The sequence below is a fragment of the Sorex araneus genome, chromosome 5 (assembly GCF_027595985.1).
Source record: "Sorex araneus isolate mSorAra2 chromosome 5, mSorAra2.pri, whole genome shotgun sequence".
Classification (NCBI taxonomy): domain Eukaryota; kingdom Metazoa; phylum Chordata; class Mammalia; order Eulipotyphla; family Soricidae; genus Sorex; species Sorex araneus.
In genome coordinates this window covers 23941737-23957329 of record NC_073306.1, presented here as the reverse complement: position 1 = coordinate 23957329, position 15593 = coordinate 23941737, and the positions used below count along the sequence as shown (strand labels likewise).

At 42.6% G+C, this 15593-nt stretch overlaps 1 protein-coding gene across 2 annotated transcripts in view; it reads right to left on the bottom strand.

The window, feature by feature from the left end:
* Positions 1-14993, bottom strand: part of EPS15 (epidermal growth factor receptor pathway substrate 15) — a 152668-nt gene extending 137675 nt beyond the window's left edge. Inside the window, exon 1 of one of the 2 annotated variants that reach the window (XM_055138077.1) lies at positions 14868-14993. In XM_055138077.1, coding sequence (XP_054994052.1) covers positions 14868-14900 — 33 coding nt within the window. In that variant the 5' untranslated portion in view covers positions 14901-14993. The remainder of the gene's footprint in view (positions 1-14867) is intronic. The other variant, XM_055138076.1, reaches the window with a different exon arrangement.
* Between the last annotated feature and the right edge of the window lie 600 nt (positions 14994-15593).

Sequence of the window (15593 nt, the reverse complement as noted above, 5' to 3'; positions counted from 1 at the left end):
CTATCTCTTCAGGACGCCTTTTTATTTTCTATCTCAGTATTTGCATGTTTCCTTCACAGACCTCATTACAATTTGTTTTTGTTTATGTACTATTTTCCACTACTCTCATTTAATAGGAGCCTAATGAAAGAAGAAAACCATTATCTATCTTGTCACTACATATCCTCTATCCTCAATACCTAACACATTACCAAGCACACTATATATAAGCATTCCATGAATGAATAATTACTGATGAAATCCTTTCTGCTATGAATTCTTAAATATTGCTGGGAGGAGAAATTCATTTATTCAACATCTATTGGTATTATGTTGCTGCCAAAGACTGGACTAGGCACAGTGAAGAATTACACAGTGCCTGATCAAGGAGATTATCCCAGAGATAAGGAAGAAGCAGGAAAGTTCTTTATTCTCACCCTCATCTAAAAATGATTCCCTTCACCACTCAATATTAAATAGCACCTCGTTCTCTGAGTCTTACTTTCAACTCAACCTCTCACCTCCCTCTTGCCATCTCAAATGACAACGGTCCAGTTTTAACAATCTGTCTACTTTAGGTTCTAAACCTGGAATTAAAATTCTCTTTGTTCACCCATGCAGCTTGACCACATTCTACTACTTGAATTTCCTGTTTTAAACATAAAGAGGGAGGTCAGAGAGATAGTACAGATGGACAGATGCTTTCCTTGTACACAGCTGACCCCAGTTTGATCTCTAGCACCATGACATGGTCCCCCAAACACAGCCAGGAGTGATCCCCAGAAGCAGCAGTCGGCCAAGAGCACTGGTAGGTGTGGCCAAAAATAAATAAAAACAAATCAATAAAGACAAAGTAAAGCTCTACTCTTTTGAGGTGTTTTTTTGTTTGCTTGCTTTAATGTTTCAACAAAATTACTCTCTTCTCATTGTGGATTCTCCACCTTATTCACTCATCTAAAGCTTCCAGATCTGCTCAATGTCTTTCTTCATCTCCATCCCCATACCCTATCAAACTGAATGACGGACCTCCAGTGGTATCTTCAAAATACAGAGTCATTCAATGTCCCACCCATATATGGCCCAGGCAGTCTCTACAAACAGCCCGTGGTAACATTCTTCCTGGCCCTACTATCATCAGCCTAAAGCACTATTCCAAGCATTTTGTCCTTCAACCATAGGCTTTTTTTCCAAGCTACCTTCTTTTGACCTCTATAAGACCTCTTTACCTGGATTCTTTCATTTTGTCTCTGAACAAACTTTCTTTAAAAAAAAAAAATTATTGCTTTTTGGGTCACACCCAGCAATATTCAGAGGGTACTCCTGTCTCTGCACTCAGGAATCACTTCTGACAGTGCTGGGGGACCATGTGGGATGCCAGGGATCAAACCAGGTTGGTCGCATACCAAGGCAAACGCCCTAACTGCTGTACTATCACTCTGGCCCCTCAGAGATTTTCTTCTTTACTTTACTTTTCTCTTCTATGATGTATTATTTGAAAAGATCACTTACAAATAAATTCTGTTCCACTTGTTTTTGGTCACACTTACAGTTAAGTCCCAAACCTGGACAAACCAGCTACACTTTTTTTTCTTTCTTTTCTTTCTTTTTTTTTTTTTTGTGCCTACACTGAGAAAGTAACTCAGCACAGCAGACTGATGTTACTATAAACTCATGATCACTATAATAATTCATTAAGACTGCCATAAAAAGATTCACAAACTGAAAGGTTGGAACAACAAATTTACTATCTCACAGTTTGGAAGCAAGAAATCTACTATCAAAATGTGACAGGCCCAAGCCCCCTCTTCATGCACTAGGGAAGGATCTTTTCCAGAACTTTCTCCTGCTTCTGAGAGTTCCTTGGTTTGTGGCAGTATAACTTCAATCTTATGTAGCTTTCTCCCTGTGCATGTATCTGTATCCAAATTTCTCTCTATGATGAGAGTAAGTGTCATATTCAGAAATGGGCCACCTTACTCCAGTTAATCTCAAGTAATTAATTACATCTGGAACAACTCCATTTTCTAAGTTACAAACTGTGATATTGTGGATTCAAACTTTAACATATGAAAGGAGGGGAGGAGGGAAGATGTGATGGGATGTGCCAGAGTTTACATGCCAGACTGAAAATACAGGGGTTAAGGTATTTCCCTTGCAGCGACAGGAATAGTCTCTGAGATCCACCTAGTGTAGCCTAAAAACCAAAATCATGATGATGATGATGATGATGATGACGACGACAATGAAGAGAATGATACAAACTAAGCTAGGTATACAGCTCAGTGGCAGAGCACTTACCATGTACATATAAGGCCCTGGGTTTGATCCCCAGCATCACAAAAATAAAGTAAAATAAATAAAGTGGCATATTAGGGGAAGTAGCATGAATAAATTGGCTAACAGTAATAAATCAAGTAATCATAAGATATATGAAAAAGATTAAGCTTTTAATAGTGAACTTAATATTACATATACAATTACTGTTTGTTTGGGCAGTGCTAAGGATCAAGTCCAGGGCTGTACATATGCAAGGCAAGTGCAAGATCTCTCCACAAGCAAAGCCCAGCTACATGTCCAGCCTCTACACTTACTGGTTTTTAATAGCAGGCACCCAAAATTTATGTATTGCTATAATGGAATGTTACTTCTGTAACAGAAAAATTTTCGAAACAAAGACCCTTTCCAATTCTAAGACACCTTCAGTTTAGGATCATCTTTTTAACATAGTTTACTATCAAAATAAGAGGGCTAGAAACAGCTCACAGGGCTTTACATGTGGGAGGCCCAGGTTCAATCCCCGCACTGCACAGCATCTTTTTCTCAAATTTTAAAACGTGGTAAAACTATTGCCAGAGCAATAGTACAGAAGGTAGGGCATTTGTCTTGCACACGGACAACCTGGGTTTGATCCACAGCATCCCACATAGTCCCCCAAGCTCCACTAGGAGTAATTCCTGAGTGCAGAGCCAGGAGTAACCCCTAAGCATCAGATGCATGTAACCCAAAGTCAAAAATAAATACAGAAAATCTAATATATATGAGTGTATATAAGAGACAAACTGTCTAATGCAAAACCAACCAGGCTATTTCAAGCAAGTCTGACTCAAAGTCATCAAGAGAGTTAAGTTTTTGGACCCTTCTAAAGTACCAGATGGTCCAGAATCCACCCCCAGATCTCTTACAAGGTCCTGCATAAGTCTGCCAGAAAAAAAAACAACAACAAAACACAGAACAGAATGTAGAGAACAGAGAAAAATAAAAAATGAAAGGAACTCAGTCTGCAAAGGATAAAAACTATGCAAACTGAAATCATCCAACTTCAGTCTCACAAATTTTAACCCCAATTTTTATGCTAAGTAAAAGTTTATAAATTCTAAACTATATGGCTAAACCAAATACACCCATCTTAATATCTTCACAACAGTATTTTGAGCATACTGTTCCTAAAGTTGTTTTGGCTTTGTCACTCAAGTTCTTATAAATTTAAACAAATAAAAATCCCACACTTAATTTCAAAATTCAAAGACATGAACAGAAAAAAATTCAGTTATATACTAATAACTACAAAAAAAGAACTGAAAATTCTATAGCAGTAATTATCTACAGCAGCATTAACTATAATTGATAAAGTATCTGTACAATAAATAAGTTAAATAAACAATAAAATGTCTACTCAATTTATTATGAAGACATTAAAAAGATGCTACAGAGACCACATAGAAAAATATTTATGGGTTTTTGTCGTGTTTTGATGGTGCCAGGGCTCAAGATTTTACCCAGAGCCTATAAAATTAAGTCAAAAATAAAACACAGTGGCCAGAGAAACAGTATAATGAGTATGGCCTTTGTCTTGCACATAGCCAACCAGGATTTGATAACTGGCACCGCATATATTCCCCCGAGGCTGCAAGAATGATCCCTGAGCAGAGCCAGAGGTAAGTCCTGAGCACTGCAGCATAGGGACCCCAAACCATAGAAATCAAAATTTTTAAAAACTGAAATACAAAATTGTTTGTGTGTGTGTGTGTGTGTGTGTGTGTGAGAGAGAGAGAGAGAGAGAGAGAGAGAGAGAGAGAAAGAGAGAGAGAGAAGGAGAGGTCACAACTACTTTTCCCCGTCCTCTCCCTCTCTAATCTTTTAAAAACTAAAAGGTCCCAGAGATGATTCAATGCCTTACAAGCAGGAAGCCAAACTGGCAGCCCAGAGCTGCCCATATGCCTGAGCACAGTCCTGGTAGCTCTGCTCTTTGGGATCCCTGCAAATATGCAGTCTCTGATGCACAGCAGCGAGGTGAGTGAAGCGCCATAACTGACGTGTGTAACCCCAGAGAATACCTACACCAGATGTGCAAAATTGCCAAGGACTACAACCAAGTGTGCAAGCATTATAATCGAGCATGTCTGGGACCCCTAGTCAATGAAGGAACAAAAACAAAACAGAGGGAAGTGGTATGGGGAAATGGCGCAAAACTAAAACCTAAAATATGGAGCTCATGTTTTTTACTGCTCTTTTTCCTGCACGTCCCAAGTTTTCTTTAATAAGTAAAGGAACTTGGGCATGAAAAGAATTAATGAGTTTGCATTCAAGTATCTATAATAAGTCTACAGAAGGGAAGGAAGTTCAGAGTTTAACTTGCTAAGTAAGGTACTCAAAAAGTGCAAGTGAAAATGAAAGAATTTAAATCCAGCTTTGCTTTGTACTAAGTCTAGTACTTCCCACTACATAAAACTTTTCTTAGTATCCTTGAAATAGAAATCTTACTACTCTGCTACAATACAGAAAGTATTTTTACATAGTATTTTAGAATTGGTTACAGATCCTTTGACCTTTATCTTGAAGCCCCTCCCAAATCTAGATTAAAGGAACGATCTTGGTTTTTGTTCAAGAGCTACAGCTAAGTATATGAGACCTAGTCCATGAACACAACACCAACAGCAGGAAAGGGAAGCGAATGGGTGGGTGGGGACTCAAAATATTACTGCTTTACCATTACATAAAGAAGAAAAAGCAGAAAATTAACCATTAGAAAATGGATATTAGATCCCCTAGTGTAGATTTTAACACTCCTGGAAGCACACAGCAGCATTCATGGCCGCACGGACTCTTATAGCCTAGTTCTCCCTCTCAGAGAACCTGGCAAGGTACCGAGAGCATCCTGGCAAGCTCTCCGTGGCATATTTGATATGCCAAATACAGTAACAATGATAGGTCTAATTCCCCTTACCCTGAAAGAGCCACCAATTGGCACCGCTGGAAAAAAATGAGTAAAGAGAGGCTGCTAAAATCTCAGGGCTAGGACGAATGGAAATGTTACTGGCGCCCGCTTGAAAAAATCGATGATCAATGGGATGACAGTGATGATGACAGTGTAGATTCTATGCACCAAAACACTGACATAACTCAAATATAGTATATGTATAATATATATTATTGTTGCTCTTGCTTTTTGTTTTGCTTTGCTTTTTGGTGGGGGGACTCGCCAGCATTAGGAACCCCCAGTTCTACACCCATGGTGGTACTCAGAAGACCATGTAGTGCTGGTGACAGAACCTAGGACCTGTGCATACAAGGGATGTAGCTCAAGTCCTCTGAGATATCTCCCCAAGCCCTGATTCAAATCAATCAAATTAAATGTTGATTTATATCAAAACTTGAGTCAAGGGTCAGAGAGATAATATTGAGGGTAGGGCTCTTGCCTTGCACGTGGCCAACTCAATCACCAGCACCCCAGATGGTCTCCCGAGCACTGCCAAGAGTAATACCTGAGGGGTTGGAGCAATAGCACAGCGGGTAGGGCGTTTGCCTTGTGTGTGGCCAACCTGGGTTCGATTCCCAGCATCCCATATGGTCCCCCGAGCACCGCCAGGAGTAATTCCTGAGTGCAGAGCCAGGAGTAACCCCTGTGCATCGCCAGGTGTGACCCAAAAAGCAAAAAAAAAAAGAATAATACCTGAGTGCAGAGCACCAAGTAACCCCTGAGCATCACCAGGTGCAGCCAAAACAAAACAAAACAAACAAACAAACAAAAACCCTTGATTCAAAATACTGACTGAAACGAAATATCCCTATGGTTAGTCTTTTAAGTACAATTTAAAATATTTCAACCTTAGTGAAAAAACTGAAAACTAAATTAGCACCAGAAGTTCCCTCATATTCACAGGATTATTACTCCACAGTACACTAGAGCACTAGAGAGTCCATTTTATTTCCCTCAAAGACTAAAAGATACTTTGGATAATACATGATTTTAGGTCTTACTCTTCTTTATGGCAAAGGCATAACAGAGCAAAGACACATAGGAGTCATTCATATATGTTATGTTAAAGAAAGGGTCAAAACACAGTAATGGAAGCATGCAAGTTTCATAGTTTCAGTATGTCATAATATGTAGGTTAAGTGAAATATATGTAAATCACTAAAATCCCTATGCTCATGAGTAATTTAATAAACATCAAAGAAGTATAAATTTCCTAAGTACTAAACTGCAAAACCTCAAGCACAAAAGAAAATCATTATTGTGCCTTTTTCATATCAGGAACTGAAACATTATGTCATGTCTGATCAATACCTCTTTCAGTCTCTAACAACATACAGCAATTTTCAAATTCCACCTTTTATTTACAGGCTGAAGCACAACGGTTGGGCATTCGCCTTTCATGTGGCTGACCCGAGTTCGATTCCTCCGCCCGTCTCGGAGAGCCCGGCAAGCTACCGAGAGTATCGAGCCTGGCAAGCTACCCATGCGCATTGGATATGCCAAAAACAGTAACAATAAGTCTCTCAATGAGAGACGTTACTGGTGCCCGCTTAAACAAATCGATGAGCAACGGGATGACAGTGACAGTGATTTACGGTCACAATTGCTAAAGCAAACCACACTAAGGTCATATGTTTAGCAATAGGCTTTGTGTATTTCTACTATTTTAAATCAAATAGAAAATAAACAAAAGAAATTTAATTTATGGCACATTTTCCCCCTTCAAATTTTCAATTTTCTGTAACGCTGTTACATCACTGCTGCGATTTCGGGGAGAAGGCACTACACCTGACAGGGGTGCGGGGGCTACTTCTGGAGGTGCTTGGGACACCATGCAAAGCCAGGGGTCAAATCTGAGTCCCCATATGCAAAGCACATGCTTCAGCCCTTAGAGCTGCACATCTGATCTTCTGCCTGCTCCCCAACCCTTCCAAGTGAGAAGAATCGCCAGTTAACATCTCCAGGGATTTTTTTGGTTGTTTTTTTTTTTTTTTTTTTTTTTAACCAGAGGCAAATTTTCTTCTCTTCTAGCTAGGTCCAGGCAGGCTCCATGCTTGACCTCTGCCCTATCAGCAGGCCCAGGTACATATCTCCTCAATCGAGACATCTCTACCCCTCAGATTTCACACTGCTCACACCTATACTTCCTGTCACTGGGTGAAGATGGAAAGGGAAGGAAAAGATCAACTCCCAAACTCATGCCTCAGAGATGCGAAGGGGGCGCAAAATACAAAGATTCACCCTCCACACAGCTGGAGCACAGCAAAACCCAAAGGGGAAGACCACGTGTAGAAGCCCACCAAGTTCAGTGAGTGAAAACTCAGAGGGGGAAGGAAAATGCCAAAGGGGAAGACCACATGTAGAAACCCACCAGGCCTTATGGGTAAAAACAGGAAAGTCACAACCAGACAAACCTGCTCCATAAATTCTCAGAGAATGACTTTAGCAACACCATGATGAGACTGTTTAATGAGGTAAAAGAAAAGGCACAGCAAAGAAGAAAGTATGAGAGCTGAATGAAAAAACTAAAATCAGAAGCAACAGAAATGAAGAGCAGAGTAGGTAATACACAAAAACGCAATAGAGGCTCTGAGCAGAATAAAAGCAGCTGAGAAAAAGATCAAAGAGCTCCAAGATAAGATGTAGAAAACCTCTAGATAAACAGGAGATGGGGAAAAGTCTGAAAAGGAATGAATAAAAGGATGAGATGAGTTCAAAAAGAACAATTTAAGAATCATCAGTGTCCTAAAGAATATGAAGACAAATTCAATGAAGAGCCAAGTTAAAGAAATCAGAGAAAAAAATTTCCAGAGTTGAGGAATATGGGCACCCAGATCCGAAGGGTACCAGCAGAAATACTCTGAGAGGAAAAACCCCAAGACACACTGTACTCAAAATGACAAGACAAAATACAAAAAGCAGCAAGATCAAAAGAAAAACATACATACAAAGGAAAGTCCCTAAGATTCACAACAGATCTATCAAATGAAACTACAGGCCAGAAGATTATGGATGAATACAGTACAAAAAACTCAGTGAAATGAACAAGTCACCAAGAATACTCTATCCAGCAATATTATTATTCAGATATGAAAAAATAGATACTGAGCTTCAGGGACTGACAACAGCTTAGTGAATTTATAGCCTCAAAACCAGTTTTGCAAGAAGCACTAAAGAAGCTTCTTTAAAAGATAAGACAGGAGCTGGAGTGATAGCACAGCGGGTAGGGCATTTGCCTTGTGTGTGGCCAACCTGGGTTCGATTCCCAGCATCCCATATGGTCCCCCAAGCACCAACAGGAGTAATTCCTGAGTGCAGAGCCAGAAGTAACACCTGAGCATTGCCAGTTGAGACCCAAAAAGAAAAAAAAAAAAAAAGATAAGACAAACCTATCAGCACCTGGCACTGAGTATGGCATTCATTCATGGCTATTCTCTATAAGATCAAGAAAGCTTTGAGTACTCCCAGTTTGCTAAGAGATTTTATGTTTTAAATAATATTAACATTTCACTTATATAGACTGCTCTATATCTGTTCAGGTGTTTTGTTTTTCTTTTTCTTAACATCCTTGGGAATTTTTATTATAATATTTTACTTAATGCAAATATTCAAGTGGTAATTATAATACAATATTTTTCAATATAAAGCCAATATTCCCTTTCTTAGGATAAAACATATTTCTATATTTATAGAGGTCTATTCAGATTTTCCCCTAACATGGTCTTAATTCTCTTCAGTCTTACTAAATTTTACATTGGTAGTATGTATCTACTTCATGTAAATTTTAAAATGTATTAGTACAGAATTACTCATATTTATTTTTTAATTTTATGCCTATCAAAAAAGATATTTTGAAAAAAATTATCAACTTACTGATTTACAATTTCCTGGAATTTCAGGAATTTAGCTCAATCCAACTATAAGAGGATAGATGTCACAACTATAAGAGGCTAGAGATCACCACACTCAAAATAAAAAAAAAAAAATGAAAAAAATCTTTCCCATAAGTGAGATTAAAAAAGAAACATACAATGGGGCTGGAGCAATAGCACAGCGGGTAGGGCGTTTGCCTTGCACGTGGCCGACCCGGGTTCGATTCCCAGCATCCCATATGGTCCCCTGAGCACCGCCAGGGATAATTCCTGAGTACAGAGCCAGGAGTAACCCCTGTGCATCGCCGGGTGTGACCCAAAAAGCAAAAAAAAAAAAAAAAAAGAAAAGAAACATACAAAAGGAAACAAATGATCAAAATCATCAGGACTGAAAATTTTGTCTACAGTACTGAGCTTACATGGGGGCAGCACTGGGAGGGTCCTTGGGATGCTGCTGGCAGGAAGCCGGCTCTCTGGTAATGGGTGTGGCATTAGAAAGATGTAGGCATGAAAAGCATAATTAATAGTCGTATAAATCCTGATACCTCAAAAAAATGTTAAATAATTAAAAACATGAGCATTCTTACAGATTTTATTGCTTTATGTCATATACTAAAGGTTTCTTCATATTCAGTCTCATTTTTAAGTGCTTTTTTATTGCTGAAAAATAATCCTTGGCTACACTAAGCAGAGCTGCAAAGAATAAGAGTTTGCTTATGTCTTTTCAAGATAGTGGTTTTGTGTTCTTTGGATAAATACCTAGAAGAGGAATTTGTGGTTCCTTCGGTAGATCCATTTTTATTTTTATTTATTTATTTATTTTTGCTTTATGAGTCACACTCAGCAATGCACAGGGGTTACTCCTGGCTCATGCACTTAGGAATCACTCCTGGTGGTGCTCCGGGGACCATAAAGGGATGCTGGGAATCGACCCCGGGTCAGCCGAGTGTAAGGCAAACGCCCTACTCGCTGTGCTATCACTGCAGCCCCAATAGATCCATTTTTAATGTGTTGAAAATTCTCCATACTGTTTCCCAGGGACCAGAGGGATAGCACAGTGGGTATTGTGTATGCTTTGCATGTGGACAATGGGGTTCAAACCCCAGCAACTGTATGGTCTCCCAAGTTCATCAGGAGTGATCCCTGAGTTCAGAGCCAGGAGTAAGCCCTGAGCACTCCCATTGTGCCCCCGCCCAAAAAAAAAAAAACCATACTGGTTTCCAAAGTGGCTGACCCAAATGTATATTCTCACCAATAGTGTATGAGGGGTTCTATTTCTTCACACCCACAAACATCTGTTTCTGGAAGTCTGCTGCTATTTTCTCATCTTCTTCTCTTGTGATGCCAGGGATTGGATGAAACACCTCACACATGCAAGGAATATGCACTCCCACTGAGTCACATCCCAAACCCATTCCTAGCCACTTTCGGAAAGGCCATTCTCACTGGTGTGAGTCATGAGATATTCCTCCTAAAACACACACAGTCTGATGAACTGTCATCTCAACCAAAAAATATAATAATTTTTTTTTAATCTCCACTAAATTAAAACAAGAAAACTTTTGGGGCCAAAGCACTGGTACAGCAGGTAGGGTGCTTGCCTTGCAATGCAGCTCACCTGGGTTCAATCTCCAGCATCCCACATGGACCTTGGAGCCCACCAGGAGTAAACACTGGGCACAAGGCCAACAGTAAGCCCTGAGCACTGCTGGGTGAGGCCAAACACTTTTTTAAATTTTTTTTAAAAGCAATGAAACTTTGACAGATAGCTGAACTGCTGCAAGTGCTGATATCATGCCATATTTATATAAAATAAGACTTTTATCTTCATCAAAGGCACTACTCATATAGCCACAATAGTACCATCAAGATACCATGGAAAAAAAAATACCATGAAAGGCCCTAGAACTACAGAGGCAAATATCTATGGTTTCCATCTCAAGAAGCTTATTGCCTAATTAGGACAATAGTTTATACAGAAAAAAAAAGGAGAATAAAATTACAAGGGAGCACTATATATGCCAAGCATCTAACACACAGAAGTGCAATGAAATAGATAGCTTAAGTCCTACAGACTTTGGCTGAAAACAAGAGCAACCATTTACTAGCTTATGTAAATTACTTCCTACATTTGTAAAATATAGTATTAGATCAAGAGAACCAAAATTTCTGGCATAAAACAAAAGCTAACACTATGCTGTTACTAGGAATACAGGCCTGAACAAATAGTCACTGAAATAATCAAAATAATTTTTTTAAATATCACAATAAATAAGAATGTATATAATATAATCATATCATAAAAGCAGTATTAACTTATTGAAAAGAAGAAAATAGAATATTGAGAGAAGACTGCTGGAACTAGAGAATACTAAGGCAATACAGCGTTAAAGTATCCTAGGAAAGTAACTTCTAATCTACAAATCATAGAATATGAGCTATAAAATAAAATGTTAAAAAGGCCCTTAGATCAGCTAATTTAAATGCCATTTCTAGAATGTAAGCTCTATGTTTTGTCTTCAATTGTTACTATTTTAGTCATTAGAATATCCTCAGTATTTAGGATAAGTAAGAGCACATAAAGAAAAGTTTAACAACTATTTCTTGAACAAATATTAAAGAAAACAGGCTTGGAGGTGATGCCATGCAGTTAAACAGAGCTGGGACTAGAAATAACATTTCATTGTTCTTAAATTCTATCCTCCCCATAAACTAGAGCATAATAATTTATATAATTTATATAATTTATTTTGGTGGCTGGGGAGCTGAAATATTGGTTAGCAGGCAGGAAAAGGAGAAAGGAGTAAATTAAACATTTCACATATTTTTCCCAAACCATCCATTTCACTTAATAATAAAAGCAAAAACATTATAAACAAGACAATCACAGTACACTTAACAGGTACTTAGTAATTATTTGTTGAACGACTGAACCTATTCCAAAACCATTATTATTTCATGACCAGAAGCAAAAACTAACTTCAGCACCTTTTTAATCTTTGTAGCTGTCAAAAAGCTCTTCAGAATTTCCATTCATGAGATAGTTATTAATCACTTTTCTCCAGATGGACATTGAGGGAGATGAATGAAAAACTGTCCTGCCCTAGGAGATCTTTCGCGTGTGTATGCCTATTTCTAAGTGTATATACTGGAGAGGGTGACTTAAATAGATCAGGAATGAATCTGAACCCAGGTTGCACTGTTACCTGTTCATCTGCCTCAAGAAAGTAAAGAAAATAATTTTTAAAGAAACACAGATCGAGCAATTTTTGAAATAACAAGTCACACTGAAGTAGACTAACACCTGAGAAAGTTCTGACCTGTGTGTTTACAATATATCAGGGACAAGGCTCAGTGGTACGCACTGGGGAGGCCCAGGTTCCACTGAAGGGATCTTATTGCTTCTTAATAACAAAATTAATAATCACTATAAATGAACTGTCAAGGTATATTCTTTCATATGCAACTACGTATTTATTCTGTACCTGTTCATATTTTTAAATTTATCTAGTTCAGATAACACAGTTACAATAGTGTTAACGTCTATGGTTTTGATGCAGTGCACATGCTAATATTTAATTATATAGCCACAGGGCTGGGGAAATAACACAGGAGTTAGGGGTTCATGCTTTGCATGTGTGGGACCTGAGCTCCACACACTGCCCCCAGCACTGTGGGGTGTAGACCTGGAAGTCCCCAAGCACTCAGTGAGGTCTTAGAAGCAGCCTGCAACTCCGGACTGGAGCAGTGCAGCATCCTGGGGCCCTAGCACTGAACAGTCCAGCCCAGTTAGTGGAAAATCGCTGGACGTGACCCCAAGCACTGCTTGGGAGGCCTCCAACATATATACAATCTCAAGAACCTATTTATATTACTATAAATCAGCCAAAGCCCAAAGAAAACCTCCAGATGAATGACAGCAAAATAGAAACTGAAAAGAGTGTTAACCTGAGAAAGATTCAAGTTTGCACACAACTAAGAAGCCAACCTACAGACGTCTTCAAAAGAACACAATCTTCAAGAAGGGAAAACTCCTGCCCCAATTGGCCGACAGAGCCAGAGAGCAACAGCTTGCCAACAGAGATCTTGTTTTATGCCAGCCACTAACTAGACTCGGGAGAAGCGAAGGCCTGAAAGTCAAGTATGAGTTTCCAGGAGGTCCCTTAGAAAGAGATTCACCAAGACTGAACTGCCACATTCCAAGGATTCTTCCCCATTAACTGCTTATCAAAATAGGATAAGCAACACCCAGTAAACTGGGAAATGAGCAGACTTCACAGAGGAGACTGCTAACTCCCAGCCACAGTGTAAGCGGGGGTTCGATTTCTTCCTGACCACCAATGCTAGTTTCTGGAGCGCCCCTCCCCCGCCCCTCCCTGCAGTGTGAAGGATTGAACCCAGCACCTCACCCGGGCAGGGAATGCGCTCTACCAGTGCGCCACACCCCGGCCCCATTCCTAGCTCTCTAACCCGTGGCGCATGTTTTATAAGTGACTCCTGGTTCCTAGAGAAAAACTATTTTTTTAATTTAAAAAAAGTAACACGCACGCTCCTTTCAGCCTCCAGTGTGAAGCAAAATGCCCCATAGTCTCTTGATGCCCAGCACAGAAAACCCCCAAAGCATACCCAATCGCAGCTTTGATAAATGCAGGCCAAGGAGAATACAAGGTGGCACCGGGCGGGCGGGGATCGTCCGGACGCCACCAGCAGCGCCACCAGCCGCGGGGAGAAGAGGATGAAAAGGCTGGAGTGAGCATCGCCGTGCGGGGCGGGAAAGGGCCAACAGGTGCGCGTCGCCGCATCAGCCTGCACATCCCGGGAGGATTGCACGGCGCTTTCATTACGGAGGGGTGCGAGGGATCCCAGAGAGAGATGCCGAAGGGGTCGGTGCAGCACAGGGACCGGGCTCAGAGGGAAACCGACAGGCAAGAGGTAAGATCCCAAGAGCCGCTCTTGGGGCGGATTCTGCGTGACAAGTGATGCTGGAGGAGCATCACTCCCCTGACAGCGGCTCTGTCCCTCTCATCCATCCGCTGGGACAGCGACCGAGAGCCCACCAGGTGGGAGTGGAAGGGGAGGAAAGAGGAGACACTAGCGGGGGGCGGGCGGGCAGGGCGGCGATCTGACCCCGGCGGAAACCCGATCGGGAGGGGACAGGCTGGACCGAGCTAGCAGGGGAGGATGAGACCTGCAAGAGGCGGCTGGGAGCCAAGTGTTGGGGAAGGGGCGCGCTCGGGAAGTCCGCTGGGAAAACGCCACTCAGGAGGGGGGGAGCCCGGCCCAGACGCGGCTGCTGCCGAGGGCGGGGGTGGGGGGAAGCGCGCTGCCCCGCGTCCCCCAGGACGAGCCTCGGGCGGGACGAGGTGGCCCGCGGCGGGATGCTTCTCGGCCCGAGCTCAACAGGAGCTCACCTGCGCGGCCGCGCGGGGCCTGGGAGGAGGAAACTTCCTGGGTGCGGGCCGGCGCCCCGAGGGACAGGGGCCGGGCCGCGGCCGAGACCGGCCCGGAGCGGGGCAGAGTCCGCGCGGCTGCGGCGCGGGGGGGACCGGCGGGGGCGGGGCCGGGGGCGCCCCGAGCCCCGGGGCGGGGTGGCGGCGGCGCCGGGGAGCAGCCGGCTCGGGATGGCGCCGTCCGTGCCTCACCCTCGCCGCCCCGCCGGGGCCGGGCGAAACTGCCCGGGTCGGTGAAGCCAAGGGCGCGGGGGGAGGGGGCCCGGGGCAGCAGGCGGGCGCGCGCGCCGGGCGGGCGGCCGGCGTTACCTGTGTCAGGGAGAGCTGGGCCGCCGCAGCCATGGTGTTTCCATCATGCACGGGAGGGGAAGGAAAGACTGGCGGACGGGGGCTCGGGGCGGGGAGGAGGCGGAGGGAGCGGCCGGAGGCGAGGCCGGGCGGGCGGGCGGCGGCTCCCGAACTTCGACAACTTCCCTCCTCCCGCCCGCCCCGCCCCGCACGGCCCCGCCCCCGGCCCCGGCCGCGGCGCCGTTCAAAACATGGCGCCGGAGCCAGGCGCCGTCGGACCGGAGCCCGACCCCGGTGCCGCCCGCGAAAACCCGGCGCGGACTTTCCATCAAGGCGGACGGGCGGCGGAGGAGAATGGGGACTCCAGAATGAGAACCTGTGACTTCCTGTAACCTGTGAACCTTCCCTAGTGTAACTCCGGGAAATTATGCCCAAAGTCCAGATTCTTCTTGCAATAAATGCAACAAGTGTTAGGAAAGAAGAGCAGTAGTGTGTGTGTGTGTGTGTGTGTGTGTGTGTGTGTGTGTGTGTGTGTGTGTGTGTGTGTGTGTGTTTGGGGCGGGAGGGGGGGTGTATACACATGCCAGGGTCTGTGCTAAACATTTTCTTTTTCATGAATGAAGCAACTAAAACACAGACAAGCTGTACAAATGAGGAAACTAAAATGCAAATAAGTGTCTTACTTAGGTCCTACTGCTGATTGTTTCCATATTCAGATTAAAATCCAGGTCTGACTCCAAAATTTTT